Source organism: Lutjanus erythropterus, chromosome 11 (assembly GCF_056507025.1).
Source record: "Lutjanus erythropterus isolate fLutEry1 chromosome 11, fLutEry1.hap2, whole genome shotgun sequence".
Lineage (NCBI taxonomy): Eukaryota > Metazoa > Chordata > Actinopteri > Lutjaniformes > Lutjanidae > Lutjanus > Lutjanus erythropterus.
In genome coordinates, this window is record NC_139327.1 from 34,141,859 (window position 1) to 34,168,124 (window position 26,266).

The 26,266-nt window shown below is 39.8% G+C and overlaps 1 protein-coding gene across 1 annotated transcript in view; it reads left to right on the forward strand.

The window, feature by feature from the left end:
• zbtb16a (zinc finger and BTB domain containing 16a) overlaps positions 1-26,266 on the forward strand; it is a 201,694-nt gene that overhangs the window by 162,143 nt on the left and 13,285 nt on the right. Inside the window, exon 5 of the mRNA XM_084730007.1 lies at positions 16,452-16,622. Within this exon, the coding sequence (XP_084586133.1) occupies positions 16,452-16,622 (171 nt within the window). The remainder of the gene's footprint in view (positions 1-16,451; positions 16,623-26,266) is intronic.

The following is a 26,266-nucleotide window of genomic DNA, read 5'->3' on the forward strand; positions in this document are numbered from 1 at the left end:
ACATATAATGTACTAAATGCAAATTTGAAGTCAGATCCACCTCACTGGTCCCTCCTGGCCCTTTACCAGTTGTACATCCTGGGCCCCGGCGCCTCCTGTTGAAACAGGGGGCCCCTCCCTGACCAGCAGAGGAAGAGCGAGCCAGTTGTCATGGCCAGGCTGGCTGAGAGTTAGGGAGGCCAGCTGTAGCACAGGAGCTGTTCCCTCTCATTTCCACTTCATTTATCTGCCCCCCCCCCTTCCTCTCTCCCTCTCTTCATCCATCTATCCCTTCTTCCTTTCTCTTCCTCCCTCTGCCAGTGGACCAGCACTCTCTCCATGCTGAGCTCCACTGTGCCCAGTCAGCTGTGGCAGAGCAAATGGCATCTCTTTGTTTCTTCACTCTCCTCCTCGAAGACTCAGAGAGTTTAAGTGCGGTCATATGTTTGTTTTTATCTGGAATATAGACTTATTATTAAGTTACAGCTCCCTGATATTACTCAAAGCCACAAATCTATGCTTTTATTTTGGATAAATCACCACATTTGTTTGTCACTTTTGCTGTTTTGCTTAGCGTGTATTTTTTAGAAGCATATAAATCAGTTTATTGCTTCAGTAAGAAGAGATTTATAAGATAATCAGGGTCTGGGTGGAGGGTTTTAGTTATAAAAATGATAACTGAAGTCATGCAGGAAATAAACAGAAGTAAAGGAAACCAAATCACTTCCAGATTTGACCCACTGTCGAGCCGAGCCAGGTCCAGACAGAGCACTCTCTCTGTTTCCTTTTCCCTCCCTCCCTCCTCTCCTTGGTATGAATCTGCCGTATCTCATTCCCCAGCGCTAATTCCAATTTAATTGCCAGTAGCCCGAAGCCTCCTCAATAGGAGTAACAAATGGTTTGATTCTGTAGACTTCATCAGACTGCATTTTAAATGCGACACAGTAACCCGGTGCGAATGCCAATGAAGCCTGGCGAGTAGCTCCTCTGTTTACTAATTATCCTTTTTCTTACTCCGAGCCACACTGCACAAGTTGTCTGATTAAATCGGATTTGTGGGGATTGGAGGGTGGGGTAGGTGGGTGCTCCGGTGGTGGTGGTGGTGGTGGTGGCGATGGTGGGAGGGCGGGCGGATTGGATGGCAAGCATGGTCCGTCTTTGTAAATGATCCGCAAGTCCACAACAAGAAGGGGCCGGTGGTGCAACTGTAAATCATGGTAAAGGGCTTTGCCACTGCTTCTCACGTTGACATTAATTCCCAGCTTGCATCGTTTATGATCTTTACAGTCAGCATGGCGGTGAGGAAAAAAACAAACACATGCTGGTAAATAAATTCTAATGACATTTCAGAATTTATATCCACTGCAGTTGTGCGGGGGGAAGGTTTGAGATCCTTTTTAAGGTTCTTGATGGTCGGTAGGAGATTAATTTAATATGGGAAAACCTTTGAGGAGCCATGCTGCAGGAATACAGGTTCCTTCCCCAGTTTACATATGTATTCTGTATGGTTCACTGGAGGAATGTGCACAATTAGTAGATTAAATGATTTAACATTGCTACCTAACTAACTGTTAGGGATGTAGCAATACCAAAATCTCATGGTACAATAATAGTCCACAATACAAATATAATTTTTCCTTTTAAAGTAAAGTGCTTCTGCTTTCCATCTTTATTAAAACTCTATAAAAGTAACCAGCCATGACCCAAGCCTGTGCAAAAAATTGGCATTGGCAATGAATGTTTGAGTTATGCATGTATAGTTGCAAACAAACACAATGCACCAATCAGTAGCTGTACTTATAAAATAAAACCATGTAATATCATAGCAGATATCATCACAGAATGATGAGTTGTTAAGACAGTTTTGTACTGCAATATCACGATATTCAATATATTGTTACACCCCACTAGTTATATTTTAGAAATATACAATGGCAGTTAACTGTTGCTTCTAAGATGGCTGCAGCCTCAGCAGACGGCAGCCTCTGTCTCTCCGTGCTAACAGCCAGATCTTGTAATCCAGCAAGGTAAAAAAAAAAGTGGACGAGATAACAGCTCGCAAAACCAGCATGGTTTGGCTGTCTTTTTTTAAAACTACAAAATAAAAATATGGTTATATGTAGTTAGAATTAAATAAGCCCTCAGCCGGAGCAATATGTAATCACATTCAGCACAGACGCATGGCCATTAACCTGCTGCTAGCACTGCTAATGTTAGCCAATATGACATAATTTCCCACAAACACTGTGATGCTGCTCCGTCTGAGAAAGATAACGCATTTATTGAATTGTTTTGTAGGATAATCTCCAATGTTCATAAGTGCCACACATTTCAGCTACATTTAAAATGTGATTTTCTGGACAATGATTAAGCTTATTCATTAATAAATTTTGTTCAATTGACTCTCTTCACTCCTGTCCTTTTTTGCTCTGTGCTCCAGTAACAGTTGAGCATGCCGTTTTGCTAACATTAGCTAACTTAACATATGAATATATACCGCTTTTAGAGGTTCCTCAGCAACATCTTCTAACCACCTTCAAAATTTGGTTTTCTTCTCAACATAGACGAGTCGAGCACAAAGCATATTTAAGTTGGCCTATCAGAAAAAGGAAAGGAGAAACCTCAACCAAGGTGGCAAGCTTGCTCAACTGTCTTTGAAGCACAGAGCAGAAAGAGGCAAGCTTAGAAGGGATCAACTGTTTTCTTACTTTTAGACAGGTCAGCTAGTTTAAATTAAACATTTCCTGTAACATACAGGGAAGGAAGTTGCCAGGAATATCTCTACTTCACTGAAAAAAAAAAAATCAGCGCATTTTATTTGGTGTATTTTTACAGGCACTGTTCCATTACTCTATTGAAAACCCCAAACTAACAGTGTATTTGTCTGTCTCTTGATACTCTGTTTCCTACCCTGTCTGAGGCTCTCAGCCCCAAGCGTATTTGTTGCTAGACATAATTTTTTAGAAATGGGTCACAAATATACAGTTTCATTGTTGAAAAAGCCTCCGTGATTTCCTGAAACAGATGGGCTCTGTAGTTTTTAGCAAACATTACTCAAACAGGAGTAAATAGTGCATTTGCTGGAGACTATTTCCATCTGCAGATTAATACATATTTGGTACCCTAGTGAGTATTTATGGCAGCAGGACGGCGAATGTGGGGTTTACTCCAATAAACTACAGTGGTAATGGAGGAACATGTCACCTAGTGCAACACTGTGGCTTATTTATGTGTTTTTAATAGTTTTTGAACAACAATGGAGCTTTATGGCTCACAGGAATAAGCTACTGTATATCACACTTCATTTTTCATGATAACTGAAGAACATTTGACCATTAAGTCTTCCTCATAATGTATTATTGTCTATCATTACAGCCTACAGAAGTTAACACTACAATAATTTAAGCGACAACATGCAAATAGTAGTGAAGTGCTCTAGATGCTACAGTAGGGAGAGAATATGGCGAGGCTGCGATGCTGTGCAGATGAGGAAATTTGCACTGCTATAAAGACCTCTCCCTGTCAACTAAATGGCCAGTTGAGCTGCCATATGGTTGTGCTGACATTATCTCTGGGTAATTAATATGGCATCTCGCCTGGCATCTGGTGGCATTAATCTAGCTGGGAGCAGTTCATCTTACAATGTCAGCGCTGCTGCGGGCCCGACGTGAATTATCACTGCCCGATGGAAGCGGGAGGCAGGGACGAAACAAAACAAAAACACAGCAGGGCGGGCAGAGTGTGTGGACCGTGTGCTGTTGCATTTTCTTACAGTCGAGATTGGCTTTTCTTTGATTTCTTGTTTTTGTCCCTGCATGAATAATGTGAGGAGTTATTGGTCCTTTAGCCCGATTCTCATTCAGTAAAGCTCTGAAGTCGCTATTGGATTGATCGTAATCAGTGTGCTAATGTAGTTTTGTTAGGATATTTTTCTGTATGAAACATTCAATGACAAGTTCTGTTGTGGTTAATGACAAGATTTGTTGTGTTTAATTGCATTTACATAAACATAGAGTGTCAGAACTCCATTATGAAATAAATTTACTGTGCCATTAAATACTAAGAAGAAATGGTTAGAGCTGCAATAATTAATTGATTGCCAAATGAATCACCAACTATTTTGATCATTTATTAGTCAGTTTTGAGTATTTTTTTAAGACAAAGTCAGAATTCTCTGATTCCAGCTCCTTAAATGTGAATATTTCTTGTTTCTTTACTCTTTTATGACAGTAAAGTGAATATCTTTGGGTAAAACAAGATGTTTTAGGATTGTTTTTGTCAGGTTTTTTTTTTTCAATTACTCAAGAAAATAATCAACATATTAATTGACAATGAAAATAGTCATAGTCATTGCAACTTTCAGCAGCACAGAGATAAGATTATTTCATTAGGTAGCTGGCAAATATCTCCCAACTTTACACTGTTTCACTTGGATATACATCAGGATACAAAAACAAGATGCTCTCGAAATGCACTTCCCTCCCTGTTGCAGCCATAGACTCCAGTAAAAAAAAAACAAATAAACAAAAGAATAAAAAAATGCACACTTATCTACCTTAGATCTACCTCAGCAATAAGCAAAAACAATGATGAGCAATAGCTTTATGTACAGAATTCATGGCATTCCTGATTCCATAAAGGCGTAGTGCCAGAAACTGTCCAAGTTCATTATTGATCACCTCTACAAAATAAAGTAAGAGGATAATGGTAACCAAATGTCTTGAATATATATACATATATATAATTTTCTTTTATTTAACTGGAAAGTTGGAGGATATTTATTTTGCCAAAATAAAAGTATGCATGCTTTAGCAAAATATGGAAAGGAGCAGGTCAAAATAAAGCCTGACTAAGACTGAATTTATAGATGCGTTTGTTATTGGCTATTTTCAATCATAAGTAGGTAAAAGCTTTCCTCCCTTCATTTTTTAAAATGGTGTGCAATAAAATTTGCGCACGCAAGCATAAAGTCTTAAATTTGTCTGTTTAAAAGCACTGTAATAACCACGAATTAGACATATGCATGACTAGAAGTAAACATTTAATACTTTATTGCCAAGGTGAAGTTGTTTCCCACTGCATGCAGATGTCTCTCTCTGTTACTGAAGCCGCTTTAACAGCCATTCCTGCCTCCTCCAGTCTGATCAATAAATAGTTCTGTGGAGGTGTTTTAGATGAATTAGCAGTAGCGTATCTTATTTTCTTTCTCATACGGTATACGCAAACATACATACTGAGTGTGCCAGGCCACTGTGATCATGTTTCTGTGAGTTATGAGTGGCTGTTTTGAAGCACAGAAGAGGAACCAGGCTGGAAATGCGAGCTGAGAAAAGAGGATGTTAGTGTGAGCTGTGCACAGTTGGATAACAGGATACTCTGAATGAAAGGCTATGCATTGCTGAACATAGCCCACAGGTGATAGACATGGTTCTGAAACTCTGTGTCCTCTACTGTTCTCCTTAAACATTAATTCCTTAAAATGCAAAGTGGAGCTCTGTGTTCTCAACGCAAAATATGTGGAATTTTAACAGACTTTAGGGACTAAAAGAGTCATTAAAGTAATCCAAACTCGATGCCCAACTTAAACCACGATTGTTTACTTGCCTAAATTCAACCATTAGCTACGGTTTGAATGTGACACACAGGAGACGATTTGCCCAGGTTGTGTGGAGTGATGTAATTTGGCTGCAATGCATGTTATGTAAACTACTTTAACAGCATGCTTATTTCCTCATTTCTGAATCTCTGTTGGCAGTCCTCATCCCTCTGTTAGCACCATGTGGTAGCTTCACTGCAAATGTACACGAGTTGTGCAGAATTAAATAAAAGCTGTAAAATTGTACTTTTGATGCCCTCAACATAGTTAAAAAGCTGGCCACTTTTCTTTCCACTGTTAAAAACAAATTGATTTCCTAGCTCATCTGCTGAAGCGAACGTCGGAACATATGTCTGACAGTATGTTTCGATGGCAGAGAATGCAGTGGGGCTAAGAGTTGGGAAATCTTGAGTTGTTTTGACCATGGTATAATGAGGCAATCACCAATGCTGTGGAAAGCAAGAAATTAGTCTTACAACAAGTAGAGCTTTGTAATTTCACCAGCAACTAACCAGAGAAATTAGTTCCCATGACAGCAGAAGGTATTTTTAGTGGTAGCCTATCCATAGACTTTGTTTGTTCTGAGATGCTGAGATGCTGAATAAAGTTTCCATTTCAAGAATTAAGTCAGAATGGAATTCCAACTTTATCCTCAACATGTTGAGTTTATTCTGAAAGAAAGCAAAATTCAAAAAAGTGTCCTTGCTCTCATTTTTCTAATGCAGCATTTCAATGTGTATTCAGATATGCCACCAGAGGATCGTGACTAGGGCTGCGTTAATTGTTTGATTAGTTGTTTGGTCTCTAAAATGGCTATAAAATGTTGATTGGTGTTTCCCAAAACCCGAGGTGATGTCCTCAAATCTCTTATTTTGTCCACAAACTAAAGATATTCAATCACTGTCACAGAGGAGTAAAGACAGCAGACAAAATTCAGATTTAAGAAGCTGGAATCTGACAATTTTGACTTTTTTTCTTCTTTCATTTGATCATCAAAATAGTTTATTTTAATAGTAACTATCATCTAGAAAGATTTCTTGTCCTGTGATCCTGCCATTAAACATTCCTAAGCTCTTGCACTGTGATTATCCTCTTTAATTTGCCCTTAGCTTGCTCTAAAGTTGAGGATAAATGCGCATGTGTGTGTGTAAGATGGAGGTGGTTGTGGGGTTCCTTGAGGTAACTGGACTGCTGGATTCCCTGCAGTGTTACAGACAGCAATAGTTGCCCGCGGGGGTTCCTGCGAGCCAGCAGATATGCCGGACATGATGCCTACGGTGTGAAGTCCTGAGTGTTGGGGATGTATCATAACATTTCATGGGGGACCTTTTCAGATCCATACAAGAGTAAATTACAGAAGGCATTTATTTGTTTGCTCACGACAAGATGCATTTCTCCGGTGACGCCCCACCGAGGCGGAGGTAAAAAGGTGCTTGGCGACCTTTTCAGAACGCCTGATGTGACCTGATGTGTGATGAAGCCTGATTGCAGATGAGAGCAACAACAAACACTTCCAGTCTAGACGAAGCTAAAGAGCAGCAGGAACGTCACCTCTGCTTTCGTTTCTCTCACCTTGCTCTGCCAACACAGGCAGGACTGTTGTGACTGGTGTTTGTGGTGACTGGCAGTTAGACGGTGGCAGCTAGCAGAGCTGAGTATTCAACAGAGCACCTGTTTGGAAAGGTGTTGTTGTGACGGATTGTGTAAAGCAAGAATAGTCCAAGGCAGGCAGGAGACAAATTGATCTGACTGTTTTAAAAAGCACCACCAACATTTGTGAGCATGTACAGATTAATGAGCTAAAGTTTTACAGCTGTGGTGCCCATTTGTCTCATTTTCAGACCTTTGTCAGGCCTCTTGCTCTGTTTCCATTAAACTGACCTTATTAGGAAAATGATAAGTATAGCCCCTGTTACAGAAGCACAAGGATCAAAATAGAATATAATATAAAAGAAAAATAAAAAAATGTTGCCCTTTTTTCTGCAGAAGAAATGATTTATCACCTTTGTCGGTAATTTCTATGACTTTTTTGCCAACACACTTAATTTCCAGTAAATTCTCCACAATAAATGTTCCCTTCCCTGATATTTTATTATGTAAAAGCTTTTATTATGAAGCAGCCAAACAGTAACTCAGCACGACTCCTTCCCAGCTGAAAGCGAGCATGAAACAATAACACAAACCAGATACATGAAAGTACAAATAGCGATGCAGGACAGAAACTAAACTTCACACCACAGAGATTCAGTTAGACGCTACAAAGGTACTGAGAACTGAGGATACAGACACTTTTAAGAACATCTTTCTCTCTGCTGTTAGATATGAGTTGAGTCTCGGCTTTCCGGGGCATTTGTGACATCAAACATGATATATCAGAGAAAAACAGAAAGGAAAACTCGTCTACTGGAAACGGGAAAGTTTAAATTTTGTTTATGCACATGTAAGAAAAAAAAACTGCATATATGCACAATGCACTAAACGCATCAGGACGTTGTTTTGGGTTGTGACGTGCAGGATCTCTGCAGATACAGCAACCACCACACACTTCTAGTGGGTCATAAGTGATGATTGAAAGGGATTGTTTTGTTTTTTTTAGGAGAGTGTTGCAGATCATACCTTTAAACACCACCATCATCAAAACACAAATGAGAGAATATCTTTTGAAAGAACAGTGTTTCTTAACAAAGCAGCAAATGCCACTGAGAATAGTGGGATTCCCTTTGAGAAATAAGTTTTCTATTTTCATTCTGTGCTACCTGTGATGCACCTTTTCTCAAGAACAAGTAAAAGTCTGACGCATACTTTGTTTTGAACATATTAGTTGTTACAGTTCCTAAAATTTAATTGAAAACTCTCATGCCGGGGGAAGAAATAAGAACCATGTGTTACACAAACCATCTTGTTTTTAAGAGAGGCCGCACAAACATAAGGTAATCCATCTCTTTTCCCCAAAAAACATCTTAAATCATTTGAACCACTCACTGGTTTTCAACAAGTTTTCTTTTTTGCTAAACTGTTTCAGGCCAGGAACGGGCACACACACTCAATATGAATCATATTTATGAGAGATAAAACTCAGAATTCAGAGTTTACAAGGGGTATTTGAAGGCAGCATCTCACAAAAGCCATCATAGACCATGTTGAGGTGACTTTGAGATCATGTCTCTGTTATTAGGCCTCAAACTGAGACACCTACAATTAATGAAGGTCTTTTACGATACATAAGTCTACATTTAGTCTCTATTCTGCCCTCTCTATGGATAAACTATGGCTTATTATAGATCGCTATTGACAAGAGCAAGCCGTAACAGAGGTTGAGGGCTGTGGTAATGGCCTGTGATTGAACACCTTGTGCTGAGGTCCCGCTGCTCTCTGCCTCATTAACTCTGGCAGGTCCTCTGTTCAGCACGCTGCATTGCAGGCCACAGTCAGGACGCATTCAACTGTCTCGACCGCGGTCCGGGAAACACGAGCAGCCGGGAATGAATTTGGAGCAGGATTTTAAGGATCGCGATCCTCGTCTTGAAACATGACTTTAAGTTGTCAAAGTCAAACATTGCTGCTTTCCTGCCAGGCCTCCTACAGACTGTGAAATTTCAGCGTTAAGTATTACATGAGACTGTTTTGGAGCCGCAACTAAAAATATTGCCACGTTTCTTTTGAACTGGTCATCTTTTGTCTGTTTTAAGTTTCTAAGATAGTTCCAAAACACAAAACACGCTACTCCTAACCTTTTATGGACATGATATGAATGCTGTCATCTTTGTGTGGTCTGGCTCAGGTTTAATGCCTTGTAAAACTTGAACAACTACATACAGAGAATCAATGCTACAGAACATGAATTTGCCATCCTGGGGCAAAAAAAGCACATGAAGTAGCAGGGTCGAGTTTCAGAAACATCTTATGATGCTGGTGTCGTAGCAGAACAACTCTACTCTCTATGCTAAAAATGGCTGAGAACCCAGATATCAACAATTTTCTTGCACTGTTGACCTCGACAGAAGTTCATAACAAACTTGGACCAGTCATTTTGGCTGCCTGTGTAGAGTCGCAGAGCCAGGGGCAGCACTTGCAAAGGGACAATGTAGTCCACCATTGTTGCTGAAGATACCCCTAGTGTTGCTGGGAAAGCAAAGACGTATACAGTGACATAACAACATTCTGTGGTGGCACAGCTCTTAGAGGGTTTGCAAGTTGAACCGACTTTGAACCAGTGTGATAACCAGATTAGAACTGGTGCTAGTGCTTTATGTTGGTGGAAAGTGGATAGTTGGATGTTTGGAAGCCTGCAGTTTGGTTTTACTGCTCACCTTCTTCTGCGTTTGCTGGCCAGAATCACTTAATCCAAATTTCAGCTTTAGTGACTTCTCTTTAAGCATCAGTATCCTCTTAATGGAGCAATGATTCTCACAAGACACCCAGTAAAAGGAGTAAAATTACCTATTGAGACACTAAGTTCTTGTTAAAAAAAAAAAGTTTGAGGCCATTAATTGAGATATTTCTCAGACTTGTTTCAGAGCTGGTGGGTGGGTGGGCACGTGGTCCCTCTGCTGCACATCAGAATCAGTAAAAGTGCCTACCAGCCTCTGCCCTCAGGCCATTTCTCTCTGTGCCCATCCGGCCACTGTCACCTCCCATCGGGGAGTATTCCTCTCCATTACCGGCCTCCGTCCGTCCCCCACTTAAATAACAGCAGCCCTGCCACTCCAGGCCCATTAAGATACTGCCGGCGCTGCTGCGGCCACACACACAAGCAGCCACAAACTGCCCGAGCCTTTATAAATAGATGGCGGGAGAAGGAGAGAGAGGCTGGTTAGGGGAGGTAAATTATTCCAAAACAGCCAAACAGGACTGAGACTAAGAACCCCCCACTACTCCGGCTCCTCCAGCTCCTCCGTTCAGGTGTCACTTCGGGCTGACTCAATTTTACACTGTAATGGACCTCCTGGGTCAACTACTTTTCTCCCACCTTTCCTTCCTTTTTTATCTCTCCACTGCTCTCTTCATCTATCAGCGGTCGACAACACCTTTACTCACTTTCCTGCAACACACACACGTTATTCCCTGTACTGACTGTATAGTTTGTACCACTTAATTTTGTCTAACTCTAATCAGGTTTGCACTACACTGTACTACAAACTGTGATTTGCGGAAAAAAAAGGAGGAATGATGGTGAAGAGCGAGTATTTTACCCAGATGGACTGTTGAGAAGCACAAATGTAACATCTGGGATGTCGCCCGTAGTTTTAAGAAGTGATGTTTTATAGCCTGGCATTGCATTTACTACTGTACCTACCGCCATCTTTGGTGTTTGCTGGAGACAGAAAATACTAATTCTTTAACAAGTCTAAAGCTTGCAGGCATGTTTATGTTAAGCAAACTTTTTTTTTTATTATTCAACATTATCTTTATTGGTTTTGTAACAAAACGGCCCACGGCTGCATAATGCAACAATGCTCAAAAATGTAATCACATAGATGCCAGACCTCTTCCTCCCTCCCACAAACATGTATGACTCACACCTGACAGTTGATTCAGTATTTATTAGAATGAGAACTATGATGGGGAGTCTCGCTCCGGAGATGTTAGAAAACCACCCAAAATCTATTTAAATCCTCCAGGCTTTTCCATCAGGTTATACATTTCTCCACCTTCAGAAGCTGAGAAAAAGTTTCCCACCCCACCCTACATTTATCATCTATCATCAGCTATAATCGAGGCAGCAATTAATAAAAAGGATCCAAGGTGAATTTAAGAAATAAAGGTCATCATGACAGCATCAGGAAACTCTCGTTTGTTTATTTTCCTTACATAAATCAATTATTTTAACTTTATCTTGCTCCGTATTTCTCCTGGCCATCCATGTGCCTCCTGCAGTAGCTCTACGCCGCCCCAACCCTCTAATGCATGATTAGAGCTGCAGCAATTAGTCGATTAATCAGTTAATCGATTGAAAGAAAATTAATCAAATTAAATGTGAGGATTTGCTGCTCTTTTTTGTCATTTGTGTTAGTAAGTGTTTGGGTTTTGGATTGTTGGCTGGACTAAAAAAGCAATTTTCTGACACTTCATAGACTTAATTAATCAGTTAATAGTGACAATAATCTGCAGATTAAATAATGCAAATAATAATCAGTTAGAGCCTTATACATGGTGCTTATTTATTAGTGCATCAAGTAAAATGTAGGTCGCTGGTTTTTCCATTGCTTAGCTATACATTTGTTGGCTGTCATGAGGGCAATTTTAATAAATTTGACTTTGGTTTTATTGACTTTTACAACAGATGAAGGGTTACTCTTGGTTCTATGTTGATGATCTGTGGACAATTATTTTCTTATGTTGCTACTATATGGGTGCACAACATGTTTGATTACCTGGTGAATATGTTTCCATGCACTTTCTTTTTCTTCAAGTCCTTGTAGCTGTCCAGTCTTTAAGTGATGTCTCTATTGGCTGATATAATATGCTATGGAGGTTGGACTTTTTTAAGGATATAGCTGTTGTCCATCTTTTAGGTCCTCTGTCCTAATTAGATGAAGGTAATTATGTTTAATTATGTTCTGTCATTGAATACGAGGACAGTCTTAATGGTAGTGCTGCCATGAATTTCGTCATTTTTGAGTATTAAGCCTTGCATTATTTAGTACGTGGCATGTTTAAATGTCCATCAGCTCCTTGTGGTTTGTTTCTACATATAAACTTTGTTCTTTCCCTGTACAGTTTTGTCCGCGCCTGTCAGATTGACTCTTTGCTCTCTGTTTTACTCTCTTAGCTGTCTCATGTTGCTTTGAAAACACACAGACAGAAGCAGTGACTGTCGGACTTCTTTTAAAGTTGACACATAGGCCTAACTCAATGTGACTCGCCACTGTAACTGCCCTGGCTTCAAAGTATTTTTTTTTTTCATGTGGTGCTTCTGCTTTTTTGTTCGCCAGTGCTTTCTTTCTCTCCGTGTGTATCTGGGTTTCATATTTCAACCATGCCCACGCCTTAGCCTAAACCACAGGTCAGAGGTCTGATAACCTTTTACATTCCAAAACCTTTTTCTTCCTCTAATTTTTGACTAAAAAGTCTCTCTAAACCCCCCCTCCTTCCCCTCCTCTAACACTGTCTTTTTCCGTTTATTCTGCCTCTAAGACCACTTAGGCCATTTTCATTTTCTACCTCTCCAAACAACAACAATAATGGCGTGTTTACGTCTTTAATGTGACCAAGAACTGTTCGGTCTGAAGTGGCCCGGAGGAAGAAGTGTTCTGCTTATGCCTGTCCACCGACAGAGCCAAACCGAAGATGCACGATAAACTAAGGGAGGGAAGTGAATAGGAGGCAGGCCTGTCAATCAAAGCCACTTAAGTACCTGGAGTCCTAGAGGGATTCCAGAAGCAATCGACTCCGGTCAATAGCCTCTTCATTGATAAAAGCAGAGAGGAGGAGGAGAAGAGTAAGAGAAATACAAAACAGGAGAAAATTAGCTTAACGCTAGTTACATGCTTTTAACCAGTCATGCATTTACACTAACTAATGCAATTTGACTTCTGACAGCAGAGTAATCATCAGGTCGTAGTCACATTGAAGGAATGATCTGAAATATTTTCCTTTGTCTTATAATCCAACTTATAAAACAAATCAGAAATTGAACCTTCATCCTGGTGCTGAAAGAGGTACATTTCTATTTTTTTTTTTTTTTTAAAAAGACACATTAGAGTCAAATTTGTACCACAGAGCCACTTCAACATGAAATTGAAATGTTATCCAACAGTATAAAATGAGCAAGCAGACTGAATGAATTTTGTCAGGGGACGGTGGCATTGAAGTTCCCATAAATCAAAATCAATGTGTTTTTTTCACTATATGTCACCAACAGTAGTTTGGCCTAACAATGACAAAACAGGTAGTTTTGTAGGTACTCTCTGGTATTCTTAATGGTATTTTTTGTTTGTCATTTCCTGGAAAACACAGAAAAAATGTTGATGAGTCATCCTGCACTCTGAAGCATTTCTAAATTTGTGTTTTCTTGCTTATGCTGCTGTTGGCACATGGATGTAAAGAATCCATCTATGCACTGGACTGGAGTGTTTCTGGGGCTTCACGGTACAAAAGCACAACTTTATAACTTCAGTCACTGATTTGGGTGGAACTGAATCATATCTTGTGTGGGAAATGGCTTCTGATTTCCTCCGGCTGCTCCACTGCAACTCTCTGTGATTTAATTACAGAGTTTCCCGAGGGACAGATAGCTTTAGCTTACTTGTTGCTAAAGTGGCTAACCCTGACTGTTAGCTGCTGTTAGCGGGGAAACAGAACCAGGCTTTGCAGCCCACCAGTGAACACAACTTAAGAGACCTTGCACAGTCAGGCAAGTGAGTAAGAAATCTTACTTCCCCCCATAAAATGGTTTTATTAATGAGCAGTTATAAAATACCAACAATTTATTAGCAGTTATCAAATACCAATAAAAGTCTAAAGTTAATTATTTAATCTAGGGATGCAGCTCTATAAAATGTCAGAAAATAGTGAAAATTGTTCATCCTAGTTTCTCAAAGTCCAAGATGATGTCTTTTAATGTCTTGTTTGTCAGTCAAAAACCAAAAGATATTCGGTTTAATTTGGTAATAAACAGAGAATGGCAGGAAATCTCCATATATAAGATGCTGAAAACAGCAATTTCTGCATGAAAAATTACCTTAACCATTGATCATTTATCACAATAGTTTAATTCGCTCACTGTTGTAGTCAGCTACACTAATCTGCCCCATGTAGTTTTATATTTCTGGTGTAAAAGTGAAAAATCTGCCCTGATGGTGAGCCTGGAGAAAAGGTTAATGGGTCGCAAACATATTAGGAATCATCCTCACCTGCAGGGCTGACTATTAGTACGCCAGACTTTCATTCCTGGGTGTTCAACAAGCATCTAATGAAAATTCTACACTCGTGCAGACAGATCTCTCTCCTGCACAACAGAAAATGAAACATAGAGACAGAGCTAAACTCAGAAAGAGAAGGTTTGTCAATATTTATTTCTCTCCCCTACATGCACCAGAATTAAACTTTTTTCCCCCCTTGGTTTGGCTTTCCTCTGCTATAAGCTGAATCTCCTATCTTTACCTGCTATCCAGCAGCTCCTCTCTATCCTTCCTCCTATCATCATCCTCCAGCAGCGTATCCTCCCTCCATCCCCGTTCCTCGGCGCGTAGAGCAGCCGAGACAGTGATTGATCTGGCGTGGAGGCTGTCGCGGGCCCTCCTCCTCCTTCAGTGGTTATGAACATGAGGCGGGCTGCTCTTCATAGATTTTTAAATTAGTGTCAGCTTTGCCCCAAAGATGTGTTATTGACTGATGAAATAGAAACTGAGCTCCAAACACTCAGTCCTTCCCCAGAGTTTTCCCCAGCCTGGTAATTGAAAAAGTGTGAAGGGAGTGTGTTCAAGGGAGCGTGCAGCTGTATGTGTCTGTTCCTGTGTTTGTGATTTTATGTGTTTGTGCGCTTGCAACTGTGCGCTCTTTATCTCTGCTGGAGAAAAATGCACAGTGCTCGCTGGAGTCAAGATTCGATTGAAGTATTGCATAGGAGATCTTTATCTCTCTACTGAGCCACCCTGAAACATGAGAGTTGTGCGCACCTTTAATCCCATAAATACACTGTGCTTCATGTAAGCAAATGAAAGCACAGTTCGTAAACTGTAATATGTCTGAACATCACACCTAAGTTGTTGTATATCCTGTGTGTTAATCACTCTGCTTGTTTGAGCAAAGCTGGCACTGGTTGTGTAACATGAAGTGCTGTGGGGAGAGGTGACAGTGACAGGGCTTTTTACATTACATTACTCAAATTTCATAATAGAACTTAAAGGGATAGTTTGGATTCTTTAATGTGGGGTTATATGAGGTACTTATCAATAGTTAGTTTATTACCTACAGTAGTAGTAGTGGTATTTTTTCCGCTTTATTTTGCCATCAGGCAGCTTTTTCCAGTGAGAAACTGCTATTATAAAAGTCAAATATAGCTCTCTCCAAACAAACCAAAAGCCATTGGCAAAATCAGTAATTTTACCTGGTAGAACTCAGGAGTTGCTTGTCAGCCGCTGCCTTGATATGTTAGTTAGTTTGAGTTATTGTGTGACTTTGGTGTTTTAAAAGGATAGTTCGGATTCAACAAAGATACACGATAACACAAACAAACTAACAGCTGGAGGCAGCAGCAAACCAACAACTCCTGTGTTCTGCAAGGTAAAATTACCGATTTTGCCAATGGAGTTTGGTTGGTCTGGAAAGAGCGATATTTGGCTTTGGTTTCCTGTCAGAAAAAGCTGTCTGGTGGCAAATTAAAGCAGTTAAAATATTTAAAATATAGCATACCCTTAAACTAATGCTGATTTTTTCTTTTTTTTTTTTCAAGTAGATGTTTTTAAGTTACAGTACCTTTAATCGCTTACTTCCTACAGCAGTAGTCCTAATTCTTCTCCAAACTGGGGACGTGCCGACTGGCATCTACTGTAGCTGATACACTGACTATGGATAAGTACCTCATACAACCCCATTTCAAATAATCTGAAATTTCTCTTTACGTCAATTTTTTTGGTATTGTAACCATAATTCCCAGCAACAAGCAAGCAAAACCTGACTTAAAGTAAAATAGTAAGACATGAGAATTAAAACTATTTACAAGGAAAAAAAATATAATTAGATGAGATAACATCAGTTGCACTACGATATTTCTCAACATGTTAATTGCTGAGATCTTGAAACATGGAGACATGTCTGAAAAGACATGTGACGGACCAAGAAACATGAAAGCATGTGGCCGGTGGTAAACGAAATGAAATCATGCCTCGCTGCTCTCAACACTGACTGTCCTGTTGTGTCTTTTGCTCTGCAGGGTCGGACATGGCCATCTTCTGCCTGCTTTGCGGGAAGCGCTTCCAGACCCAGACGGCACTGCAGCAGCACATGGAGGTCCACGCCGGCGTTCGCAGCTACATTTGCAGTGAATGCAACCGGACCTTCCCCAGCCATACTGCACTCAAACGTCACCTACGCTCACACACAGGTCAGTGGAAGCACTCGCTCAGCATCTTCACTGCGGTGGTGAGGTCCAAAGGTCACCGATGATACAAATAGAACCGTCAGTGTGCTCCACAGTGTATTATCCATCTATTTATTTCCAGCCCCTTCTCCAGCTCTGGGTTATGGTTGAAAACTAGGTAGTGTGGCCCTGATCTTCACCTCCACAGCCACATTCTGCAGGTCATTCTGGAGAATCCCTTGACCTTCCCAGACAAGATGGGAATGTCGCCCTTCCGGTGTATTGTGAGTCAGCCCTAGGGTCTGCTCCCATTTAACCCAAAGCATCTGTACATGTAAGCCCTCAGAATCAGAATCCTTTTGAAATGACAGTGAAGAAGTTCTTATTTTGCACTTCTTGTGAAGTATGCCAGCCACTCATATCCACAATCGAGTGGGAGTCACTATCCGGAGTTCGGATCATGCTGTCCTACAAAGCCTAACTGCCCAAAGGGTAAAACTGAGAAAAATGTCTTTTAAGTTTTTCCTTTGCCAGATTTTGTATTTACTGCAGTTTTTTAAACCGCTTTTTCTTGAAAACAAAGCAAATCTGAACTCTGAAACTTTGTCACAGGATAAAAGAAACATCAAGAAGTTCATTTTAGCTCAATTTCAACCAAATGTTTAGTTACTGCAGTTTTTCTTTGGATGACAGCAGATGTGATGCATGGAGGATGGACCGACTGACACACCAATAGCTTGACCTTGAAGCTCGGCTCACTCAAACCCATGATAATCAGATACAATGATTGGTTATTGTTTAATATGTCTGTTAAAGAGATAGTTCAACCCAAAATCAAATGTGCTCATGACAGTTTTCCTTTGTTCTTTATTTGCACATACAATGAAAGTGGCGTATTTTCAAAGTGTAGTATTAGTCAGTATTGTGTATATTTTGTCCAGTATAACTTTTTTTTTACAGAATATACTGAAGACTGCTTTTATAATTCTGTAAAAGTTATATCATATAGGCATGACTTTAGGTATATTTGATACTTTTTCTTGATGCAAGTTTAATACGTAGTCTTAAATATCTAGCTCGTGACGGATTTCTGGAAAGAGACATTGCTGTTAAGTTTCACGTGTGTTTTTTTGCATTTGAACATCACAAGTCAAGTTTCCATCACACTAAAACAAACTAGATGGCTAAATAGCGCTACAGGTAAAAGAAAAGTATGCATTTTTCATTGTTGTGGTTGAACTGTCCCTTTAAAATATTGACAGCATTTTCAGAAACTAGTAGAATAATTAGTAGGACCAAATGAATGTCCAATAAAATCAGACCCAAGTTATAAAAATACAAAATTTCCTTGGCTCGCCACACTTTCTAGCTCCTGCCACGCCTACTAATTATTCATCCCTCCCGGTCCAAACCCATTCTACATCAGTGCCTCAGGTGCAGCAGTGCAACGCTGCAGCGGCGTCTCTGACCAGGAAATTACTCAACTCTGTTGGTCGTGCCCAAATAAGAATTTGCAGAGGACTTGCATCACCATTCGTGTCTGCCCCCTTTTTTCTCAAGAGAGCACGCTCGAATTCATTCTGCTTCTACCAAACTACTAATAGAGCGGAGCAGACAGTGCACAAGATTCATATTGACATCAAGGACTTGTCATTAAAAAAAAAAGAAAGAAAAGACAATTTGAGTGTTCAGTCACAGGGATCAATGTCATTTTAAAGACTTTATTTTAGACATTTTTAGTCAGCGAAACAATTTCAAAATAGTTCAGGTACTAATGTGAGAGTGGAGCGTTAATTTCATAGATGAGTCAGAAAGTTTTTGGTAACATTTCAGGGGAAAGTCAACAATAAAACTTTGATATGTCTGCCACGTAATGAACATCAACCTTAAGGGTTCACTTGCTTTATCACCTGGTAATGAGGACCTGTGTTAAAGAGGTTCCCTGTGTCAAAATCTAGTTTTAAAATCTTCTTTGCTGACATTTTGGCTCCGTGATGCATATTCCTTCATTCACCTACGCCTGTGATCGCGTCATACAATGCAGAGGATTGCCCCAAAATGGCTGCGGGACATAGCTGCGTGACTGATCCTGTTTAAATTGATCTAAAAAGAAAACCATAATAGTTGGAGCATTCAGTGTTTTTTTGCAGCAGAAGACAAAGGCCTTTGTCTGTTTTGCGTCATCACATTATATTGCGTGTGGCACAAATCGTGGTGACAACACGTGGTAGAGCGGAGAAGTGGCGCATCAGAAGAGGAGCAGAGCGGCGGGTCAGTAGTTTATGTCAGACGGAGAATGAGAGAGAGAAGATTAAGCTTTTGAGCTTAAGTTTTACATCAGGATGTGATGTTAAATTATCTAGGAAATGGCATCACAATAAGCAAAAATACCATTGTAGGCACTGGGGAAATATTTCTGTTAGTGTATATATATATATATATATAAAAGATATATTTTACTTTTTAAAAAAAAAAAAGAGAGAAGAGGAAGAACAAGAATATCTCAAAAACCAAAAAAAATGCACATCGTTCAAGTAACTTGGTGGTGTTAAGAAACAATTGTGAGATATTATCAGATTTTTTTTTTATTCAATTTTGACACAATTTCAATACTTTTTTAGCTTATGTTTTATGGATTTTAGAGGATGTGAAGCAGTTGAAGTCATTCTGGGAAGTTAAATCACAACAAGCAAAAGTAGCAATGTCAGTGCTGGCTGACCATTTTTATTGCAAAGGTTAAAAAGGTTTAATGCGCACCCTTAAGCTCATTTTTGACTCGCAGGTGAATCGGACTGTATCTAAGTGTGCCCAAAAATGGTTGTGCAAGTAGCTGCACTGGAGTAATATGACATGTTTTTTTTTCTTAGATTGCCATACAGCATTTTACCACCTCGTCTGACCCTGGTGTATTAGGGTGATAGAATACCTGACCATGAAAAAAGTGAGATACCTACATCTGTTGTAGAAGAAAACCTGCAAAGACCTTCTGCTCTGGACTTGACAAGGATTATCATGGACAAGAGAATCATAAAGAATAGCCTGTGTGTGTGTGATTTACCTAAAGAGATATTTAAGAGATCAACCTAGCATTAGAAAGTAAATTCCTTAGGATACACTTTTTTAATGTAAATCCATGTAGTCTGAAGTTATGTCAAACAACATTTAATCTATTTTAGTTGTGAACTATGAAATTTGAGTCATATTTAAAGATTTCAGCTCTTAAATGTGAATATATTCTCGTTTCTTTAGTCTTCCAGAGTTGGAAAAACTTTGAGATGCATTTTGTGGTACAGCAGAGAAACATATAGACACACTAAAAGCACATCAGACAAAAACCACAATGGTCTAAAATAATCTGTGGCAGCTATCATAAATAGTATCACAGTCCAGGCAGGCATCAAAGCACCTGAATACTAATAAATACTAATAAAATTTGATGAGCTTTGGAAAACAACATTTTTCACCATTTTCTGACATTTTATAGACCAAACTAATTGATTAATTGAGAAAATCATTGATAGATTACTCATTAATTGCAGTCCTATAAGTAACAAGATGATATCCAGGAATTGAACAAAGCTATTTTCCGAGCTTTGTCTGAGGAGAGACCCACAGTGTTAGTCTTTGAAAACCCCTGGCTTACAGTATAATACAAAGTAAAAAGCTGTGTTTTATTTTAGGAAATGCGAGTGAATTATGTTTTCCCCACCCTGTTACATTGCGACTTTAGCTCAGCTGAATAAACAGCATTAATTCAGGTCAACGCAAAATGAATTCTGCAGCAGCCAGACGCTTATTTACAGTGACTATTTTTTTTGTTATTGTTGTTTTTTCTTCAGTCCACTAGTAATTCTCTCAGTGTTGGCTCTCCACTGAGGCGAGGCCAGGATACTAATACATTGTTGTGAGGGAGCCGAGGTAGCCTGACGGATGCGGCTATTCAGGGTTTGAAAAAAAAAAAAAAAAGCACGTAACCATGACAGAATATGAACACATGGAAATGAATCCCATTTCACCGGCAAGGGATGGATGCTTTTTTTTCCCCCCCCTTCTCTCCTCTCCTTCTCACCCAGCCGCCTGTCTGCGACCTTAAATAACAGTCTCACTGTCAGAGCCGATTTAGCTCACCAGCTCACGGATAAATATTTGAAACGAAAGGCAGTGAGATGAGAGCAGTCGGCCCTATTTACAAGTCAGGCGAATACACCATTAGTGTGTGATGGTGGTAGCGGCTGCAGGAAGGGGGTGGGGGGTGGGGGTGGGGACTGGGGTAGGGGGTGGACGGAGCTGCTTGAGCCGCCTGTACAGTAGCGATGCACACATCTGCTCCGTCTAGCAGACATTGGAGAGGACACGAGCCTCGTCTCTGATCCACCTGCCCACCCGGGCGACGCAAATGTCACCTCGGCTCGTCTCCGGAGCTGCAGATGAGACTCTGCAGCCTCATGCCACTTTGAACCTCATCCTGCTGTGGGCGTGTGTTAAATCACAATGAGCCAGCCGTGAAAGCAATCGTTTAAATATGATGTGGTGCCTTTTGTCAGGGGATTATAAAGTCAGCAACTCGCACAGCCATCATGGGTGCCAGAAATAGGTCCTAATTTACCCTCGAAAATAAAAAAAAAAAAAGAAGCGGAGGCATGGTGTTCCTCATTTTTTTACATCTACACTTTGATGTTAATAATCTTATTCACACTTTGCTGGGTAACAAGGCAAAAATAGTGTTTAAAAACAGGCAGAGATAGACAGGGAATCTACCTCAGAGAATAAGCCTTGTAAGTTTACCTGCATGAAGCCTTGTTAGTTTATACGGTGCGCACTGCCCTCGTCCAAAAAGTCCATCTGTTCATATCCGTCTAACAGGTTTTTTGTTACTGTCCTCCATGCACTTTCACTCTTTTTTGTTTTAAGTTTAGTTTTTTACTTCCAATTAAACCAACACCTATGCAAAATAGAAAATCCTGTTATACATGGTTTTGTTTCAGATATCGGGAAGACACCAGGGGCAAAAACAGAGGCAGTGCAAGACAGTGCAGTTGTTGCTCTGTCTAAATTCTAAAAACTTTAAATAATATCTAAAAATTATTTCATTAAATTCATTTCTTTAGTAACTCAGATATGAAAGATATTAATACTGTCCTTTACTGTCTCGTCTTTGATTGATTTTTAATCACAATGTCTTTTTAGGAGAATATATACTCCTACTTTTTTACTCCTGATCTTCCCCTCAGCAGTAGTGGAAGAAGTACTCAGATCTTTTATTTAAGTCATTTTATTTATATAGCATGTTTACAATCAACAGGTGTTTAGCCTGTGTGCTTTCCAGTCGAGGCAGATGGGTAACACAATCAAGAACAGCAAGAATGCCAAGAGGGCAAAAAGTACAATCATGCAATAGTACAGAAAGTAACAGTGTAAAATTACTCATACCTGAATTCAAAACCTTACATAAGTAAAAGTACTAGCAAAATGACATATTTTACTGTATTATAGGCCTAATTATTGATGCGTGTGTTCATCTTTAATGTTGCAGCTGGTGGGGATCATTTTGATTACTGTGTATGCTGCTGCTTAATCCATAATAGTACATCATCATTTATTAATTAAGTTTATTTTCTATTCATAAGAATTAGCAAACTAACTGAAGTTATCAAATTAAAAGTACAATATTTTCCTTAAAAATGTAGTGGCATGGACATATAAAGTAGCAGAAAATGAAAGTACACAAGTGAAGTACCTGAAAATTGTACTCCTGTACAGTACTTGAGTAAAGTTACTTAGATTCTACCATTAAGCTGCATACAATCCCAACGAGCTCCACAACAAAGAGGTGCAGGCTGCCTGAATAATCCTGTGAGACAAAACTCAGGGCAACATAAGTCTCAATCTGTTCTTAAAGCTTCCTACTGCGATCGAACGGTTGATTATCAATTATGAGCTTCTCTCATCTGACACCTGTGGACAGTAAAAGCTTTTAGAGATTTCAGTGAACAAATCTCTCAAAACTTTTTTGAAAAGTTTTTTTTTTCCAAATACATTTCGTCATTTTTCTCACATTTCATTTTATCAAGGATCTGTTGGTTGTTGTCATGCAAAAGTGAAGATAAAGATCGAATGGAAACCGGCAGTTTTGCCCTTTACAGTTTGAATTCTGGACTGTGTTGTGTGTTGCAAGATCACACTACATCTAATGAAGGACAAATAAAGTAAATGGCAGATTTATCCATCATTATACAACACAGGGTTATGTATCAAGTTTTAGTCAAAGCTGTTGTTTGTTACTCACAAAAACACTATGTTAAATATGTAAACAGTATATCGGTTGAATAAATAAAAGTAAAACAAGCTGTTTCACATGGTGGGGTGCTGAGGATGAGTTGCGCAGTCTCACAGCCTGAGGGAAGAAGCTGCTCTGTGGTCTGGTGGTACGGCGGTGGATACTTATATATCATATAAATAATAATAACATGCATGACGTGCATCTACACAACCCCTCTTCTTCCCAAACTGCCCATACATGTCTGAAAGTGCATCTTATGATATATAGATATCGATATTGAACATTTAATTCACTCAACCTCATTTTGTCTATTAATTGCTAAGTAAATTTTCTGATACAAGAGGTGGGTGACTCACATGTTCTCATCTGTGCTCTTATTTTCTCGATATTCAGAGTGACTCATCACATACACTTTTCCAGATTTTTTTTTTTTTTTTTCGATTTTGGAAGATGTGAGTCAAGCACAGCCTTTGTGATACTGAAGTGAATGATTGCTTCTCTAAACTATATCATTCTTTTCCAGGATTTGAATAGATTTATTCACATTTTCTGACATTTTATCTGAGATTTTTATACTTCTTAGTCTTTTTAATAGGACAACAGTTTCTCTTGAAAGAGAGTTAAAAGTGAGCAGAATATTCTCTGGCCAGTTTTAGTGCAGTAAATGAATGTAACTGTAACATTAATGTGATTTTATGCATCCAGTCAATGCTGCACCTGTTGACAGCTGTTCTGCATTCTTATGTGGTTCTGGAGGTCTGTGTGTCTGATTCAGCCACCTGTTGAACCATCTGCAAAGTTTTCATTTCCAGATTTTGATTCATTGTTTAAAAAAAAGGGGGGGCGGAGGAGAAAAAGAAATGGCACTCAGCTGGACTTCAGGCAGCCATTGTAGCATTAAAAATAAATGGGAAAAAACCAGCGGTGCTGAAAAGTTGATCCAGCTACATTACCGTAGTAATGGCATTTCAAGGTCAGAGTATTTAGGTCCAACAGTTTTATGGCATCATTAATGAGGTTTAGCGGCGTAATGAGGCGTCTATTTTATATAGTAACAGAAGCACGGGAAGGCGTAGACACACACATGAGCGTAGGTTTTGGGGGGTATTTAGAACACATGCATTTGCCCCCTGGTTATTACGTAGATGTGTTCTCGTTTCCAGTCAGCTTCAATAACACACTTGAGGTGTAAATGATCTCTAAATGTCGTTCCAAAACATATATCTGTGCAATATGCTTGAATGTGCAGGAAGTTTTGAACATGAGCTGAAATCTTGCTAAAAACACGTGTTGGCGATTAAAGTCCGGGGGGGTTATAAATTAATTTAAACAGATTGAGTTATCAGTGAAGTGAATAGGTGCCTTGTGTTGAACATTTAAAGAGATTACTCCTCCAAACAAAAGACAAAACAGAACCTTTCATTTTATTGAACTTTTCTTCCTACAGTTTATAAAAGTTAGTATAGCTTAAAAAAATAAAAAGAGTATTAGGATGTGGAAATATTTCATACTTATATGGCAATATTAAATGGTTTGATGCTTTCTAGGCACAACAATATTATTAGATCTGAAAATAGAACATTTAACATGATGATTTAACATGACTTCTGGTATAAACTGCGCCCACTTCTGGTCTTCAATCCAAATACAGATACAGAGACAGATAATGTCTCTGTGTGCCTCTCCTGATTATTAGGGCTGTTTATTGGCAAGAATCAGGCGATACGTATCACAATACAGGGGTTACAATTCAATATATACTGCAATATGTTGTGATACAGTAAGAAAGATGATATGTTGCTATGTTTTAATCTAGTTTCAGAAAAACTGTCATTGTATTAAAGCAAACCACAATATGTATAACATTTGAGTTAAAAAAACAGTTTAAATACAACACAACATGAACCACTGCCACAAATCTTTGTGTGTAGCACACATTCACAATACAGTGTTTTGGGAATTGATATAGCATCATGAAATATATTATCGCGATACTTGATATTTTAGATATTTTTTTACACCCCTTCCACCCCCAGACTGGTGAAATGAAACCTATGCCTTTGGACACATTCCCTGTAAATACCAAAGATCTCAATTCCTGGTATTCACCCCTAATTTTAATGGACAGACTGTGGCAGCTCATCCACCGCAGGAAGCTTTTCTAGATACAGCTCGGTTATTGGTTGAGTCACCGTTCTGTTGTATCAACTGACAACAGAAAGCTGCGAAAAGCACTTTTATGGACATTCATTACGCGTGCTTCATTTTACCTGTCTGCGGGCTTATCTTTTGAGAGCAGCCTCGCCGGTGCGGGCTGTGACACTGGATCACCATTTAGGACGAGGGAGAAAAAACTGATTTAATGGTGTTTATTTCAGCATCTTAATCATGTCATCTCTCCTCCTCCTCCTCTCCCCCACTGTGCTTTTCTTCGCATTTTTCCCTCCTCGTCTACCTGCAATTTCGTCACCTTCTCTTAACATGCCAGGATATTACACACACTCGGCTCCGTGTCGCCTCTTTATTTTGTTTATCGATCTTTATTGCATATATGTGCTCTACAGTATAGATTCAAGCACAAGTACACAATGAGGGCTTATAACAGTGGCAGTCATGGCAGCTGTGCTATTCCCCTCTCCCTAACACCACACACACTCTCTCTTTACAGACCAGGCCTTCATTAATATTCCGTTGTTGTGCACTGTCTGTGTGTAAGTGTCTGTGTGTGTTTTTTTTAAACCCGGAGCCAATTTGCTGTCTGCTATGGCGGGGTGTTTTGTGTTCGCAGCTGTATTTGATAGTGCTACAGCCAGAGAGAGCGAATGAGCCAGTTCTGGTCCTGGCAGTGATGGAGCCGGTGATTTACAGCCTCTTACCGTATATAATGAACACGCCCCGGGTGCCCATGGGCACAGGCACCCTCAGCAGGCCCTTTGGGGTGTCAAAGGAGGTGATAGAGAGAGGAGGAGGAGGAGAGGGGTGTAAATGTAGAGGTAGGGGGGGTCAGGAGACGCAGGTGGTGATGCTCGGGGGCACCCAAGGGTCCACTCACCATGCTGTGGTTCCACCTCACTGTGCTGGGTCCTCATCTGTGGCCTCCCCTCCATGTGGTCACAGCAGAGACGAAGAAAAGAGATAGGAGGAGAAGGGAAGGAAAGGAGAGGAAAAAGACAGGCAAAGAGGGGCAAAGGGGAAAGGAAAGGAAATAAGGAAAGGAAAGGCCAAAGACAGGCAAAAGAAAGGCAAAGGAAAAGAAATAAGGAAAGGAATAAGGAGAGGAGAGAAAAGGCAAAAGAAAGGAAAGGAAATAATGAAAGGAAAAGAAAAGAAAAAAGGAAAGGAAAGGTATAAAAGGAGGACAGAGGCAGGGAGGAAGCAACAGTGGCAG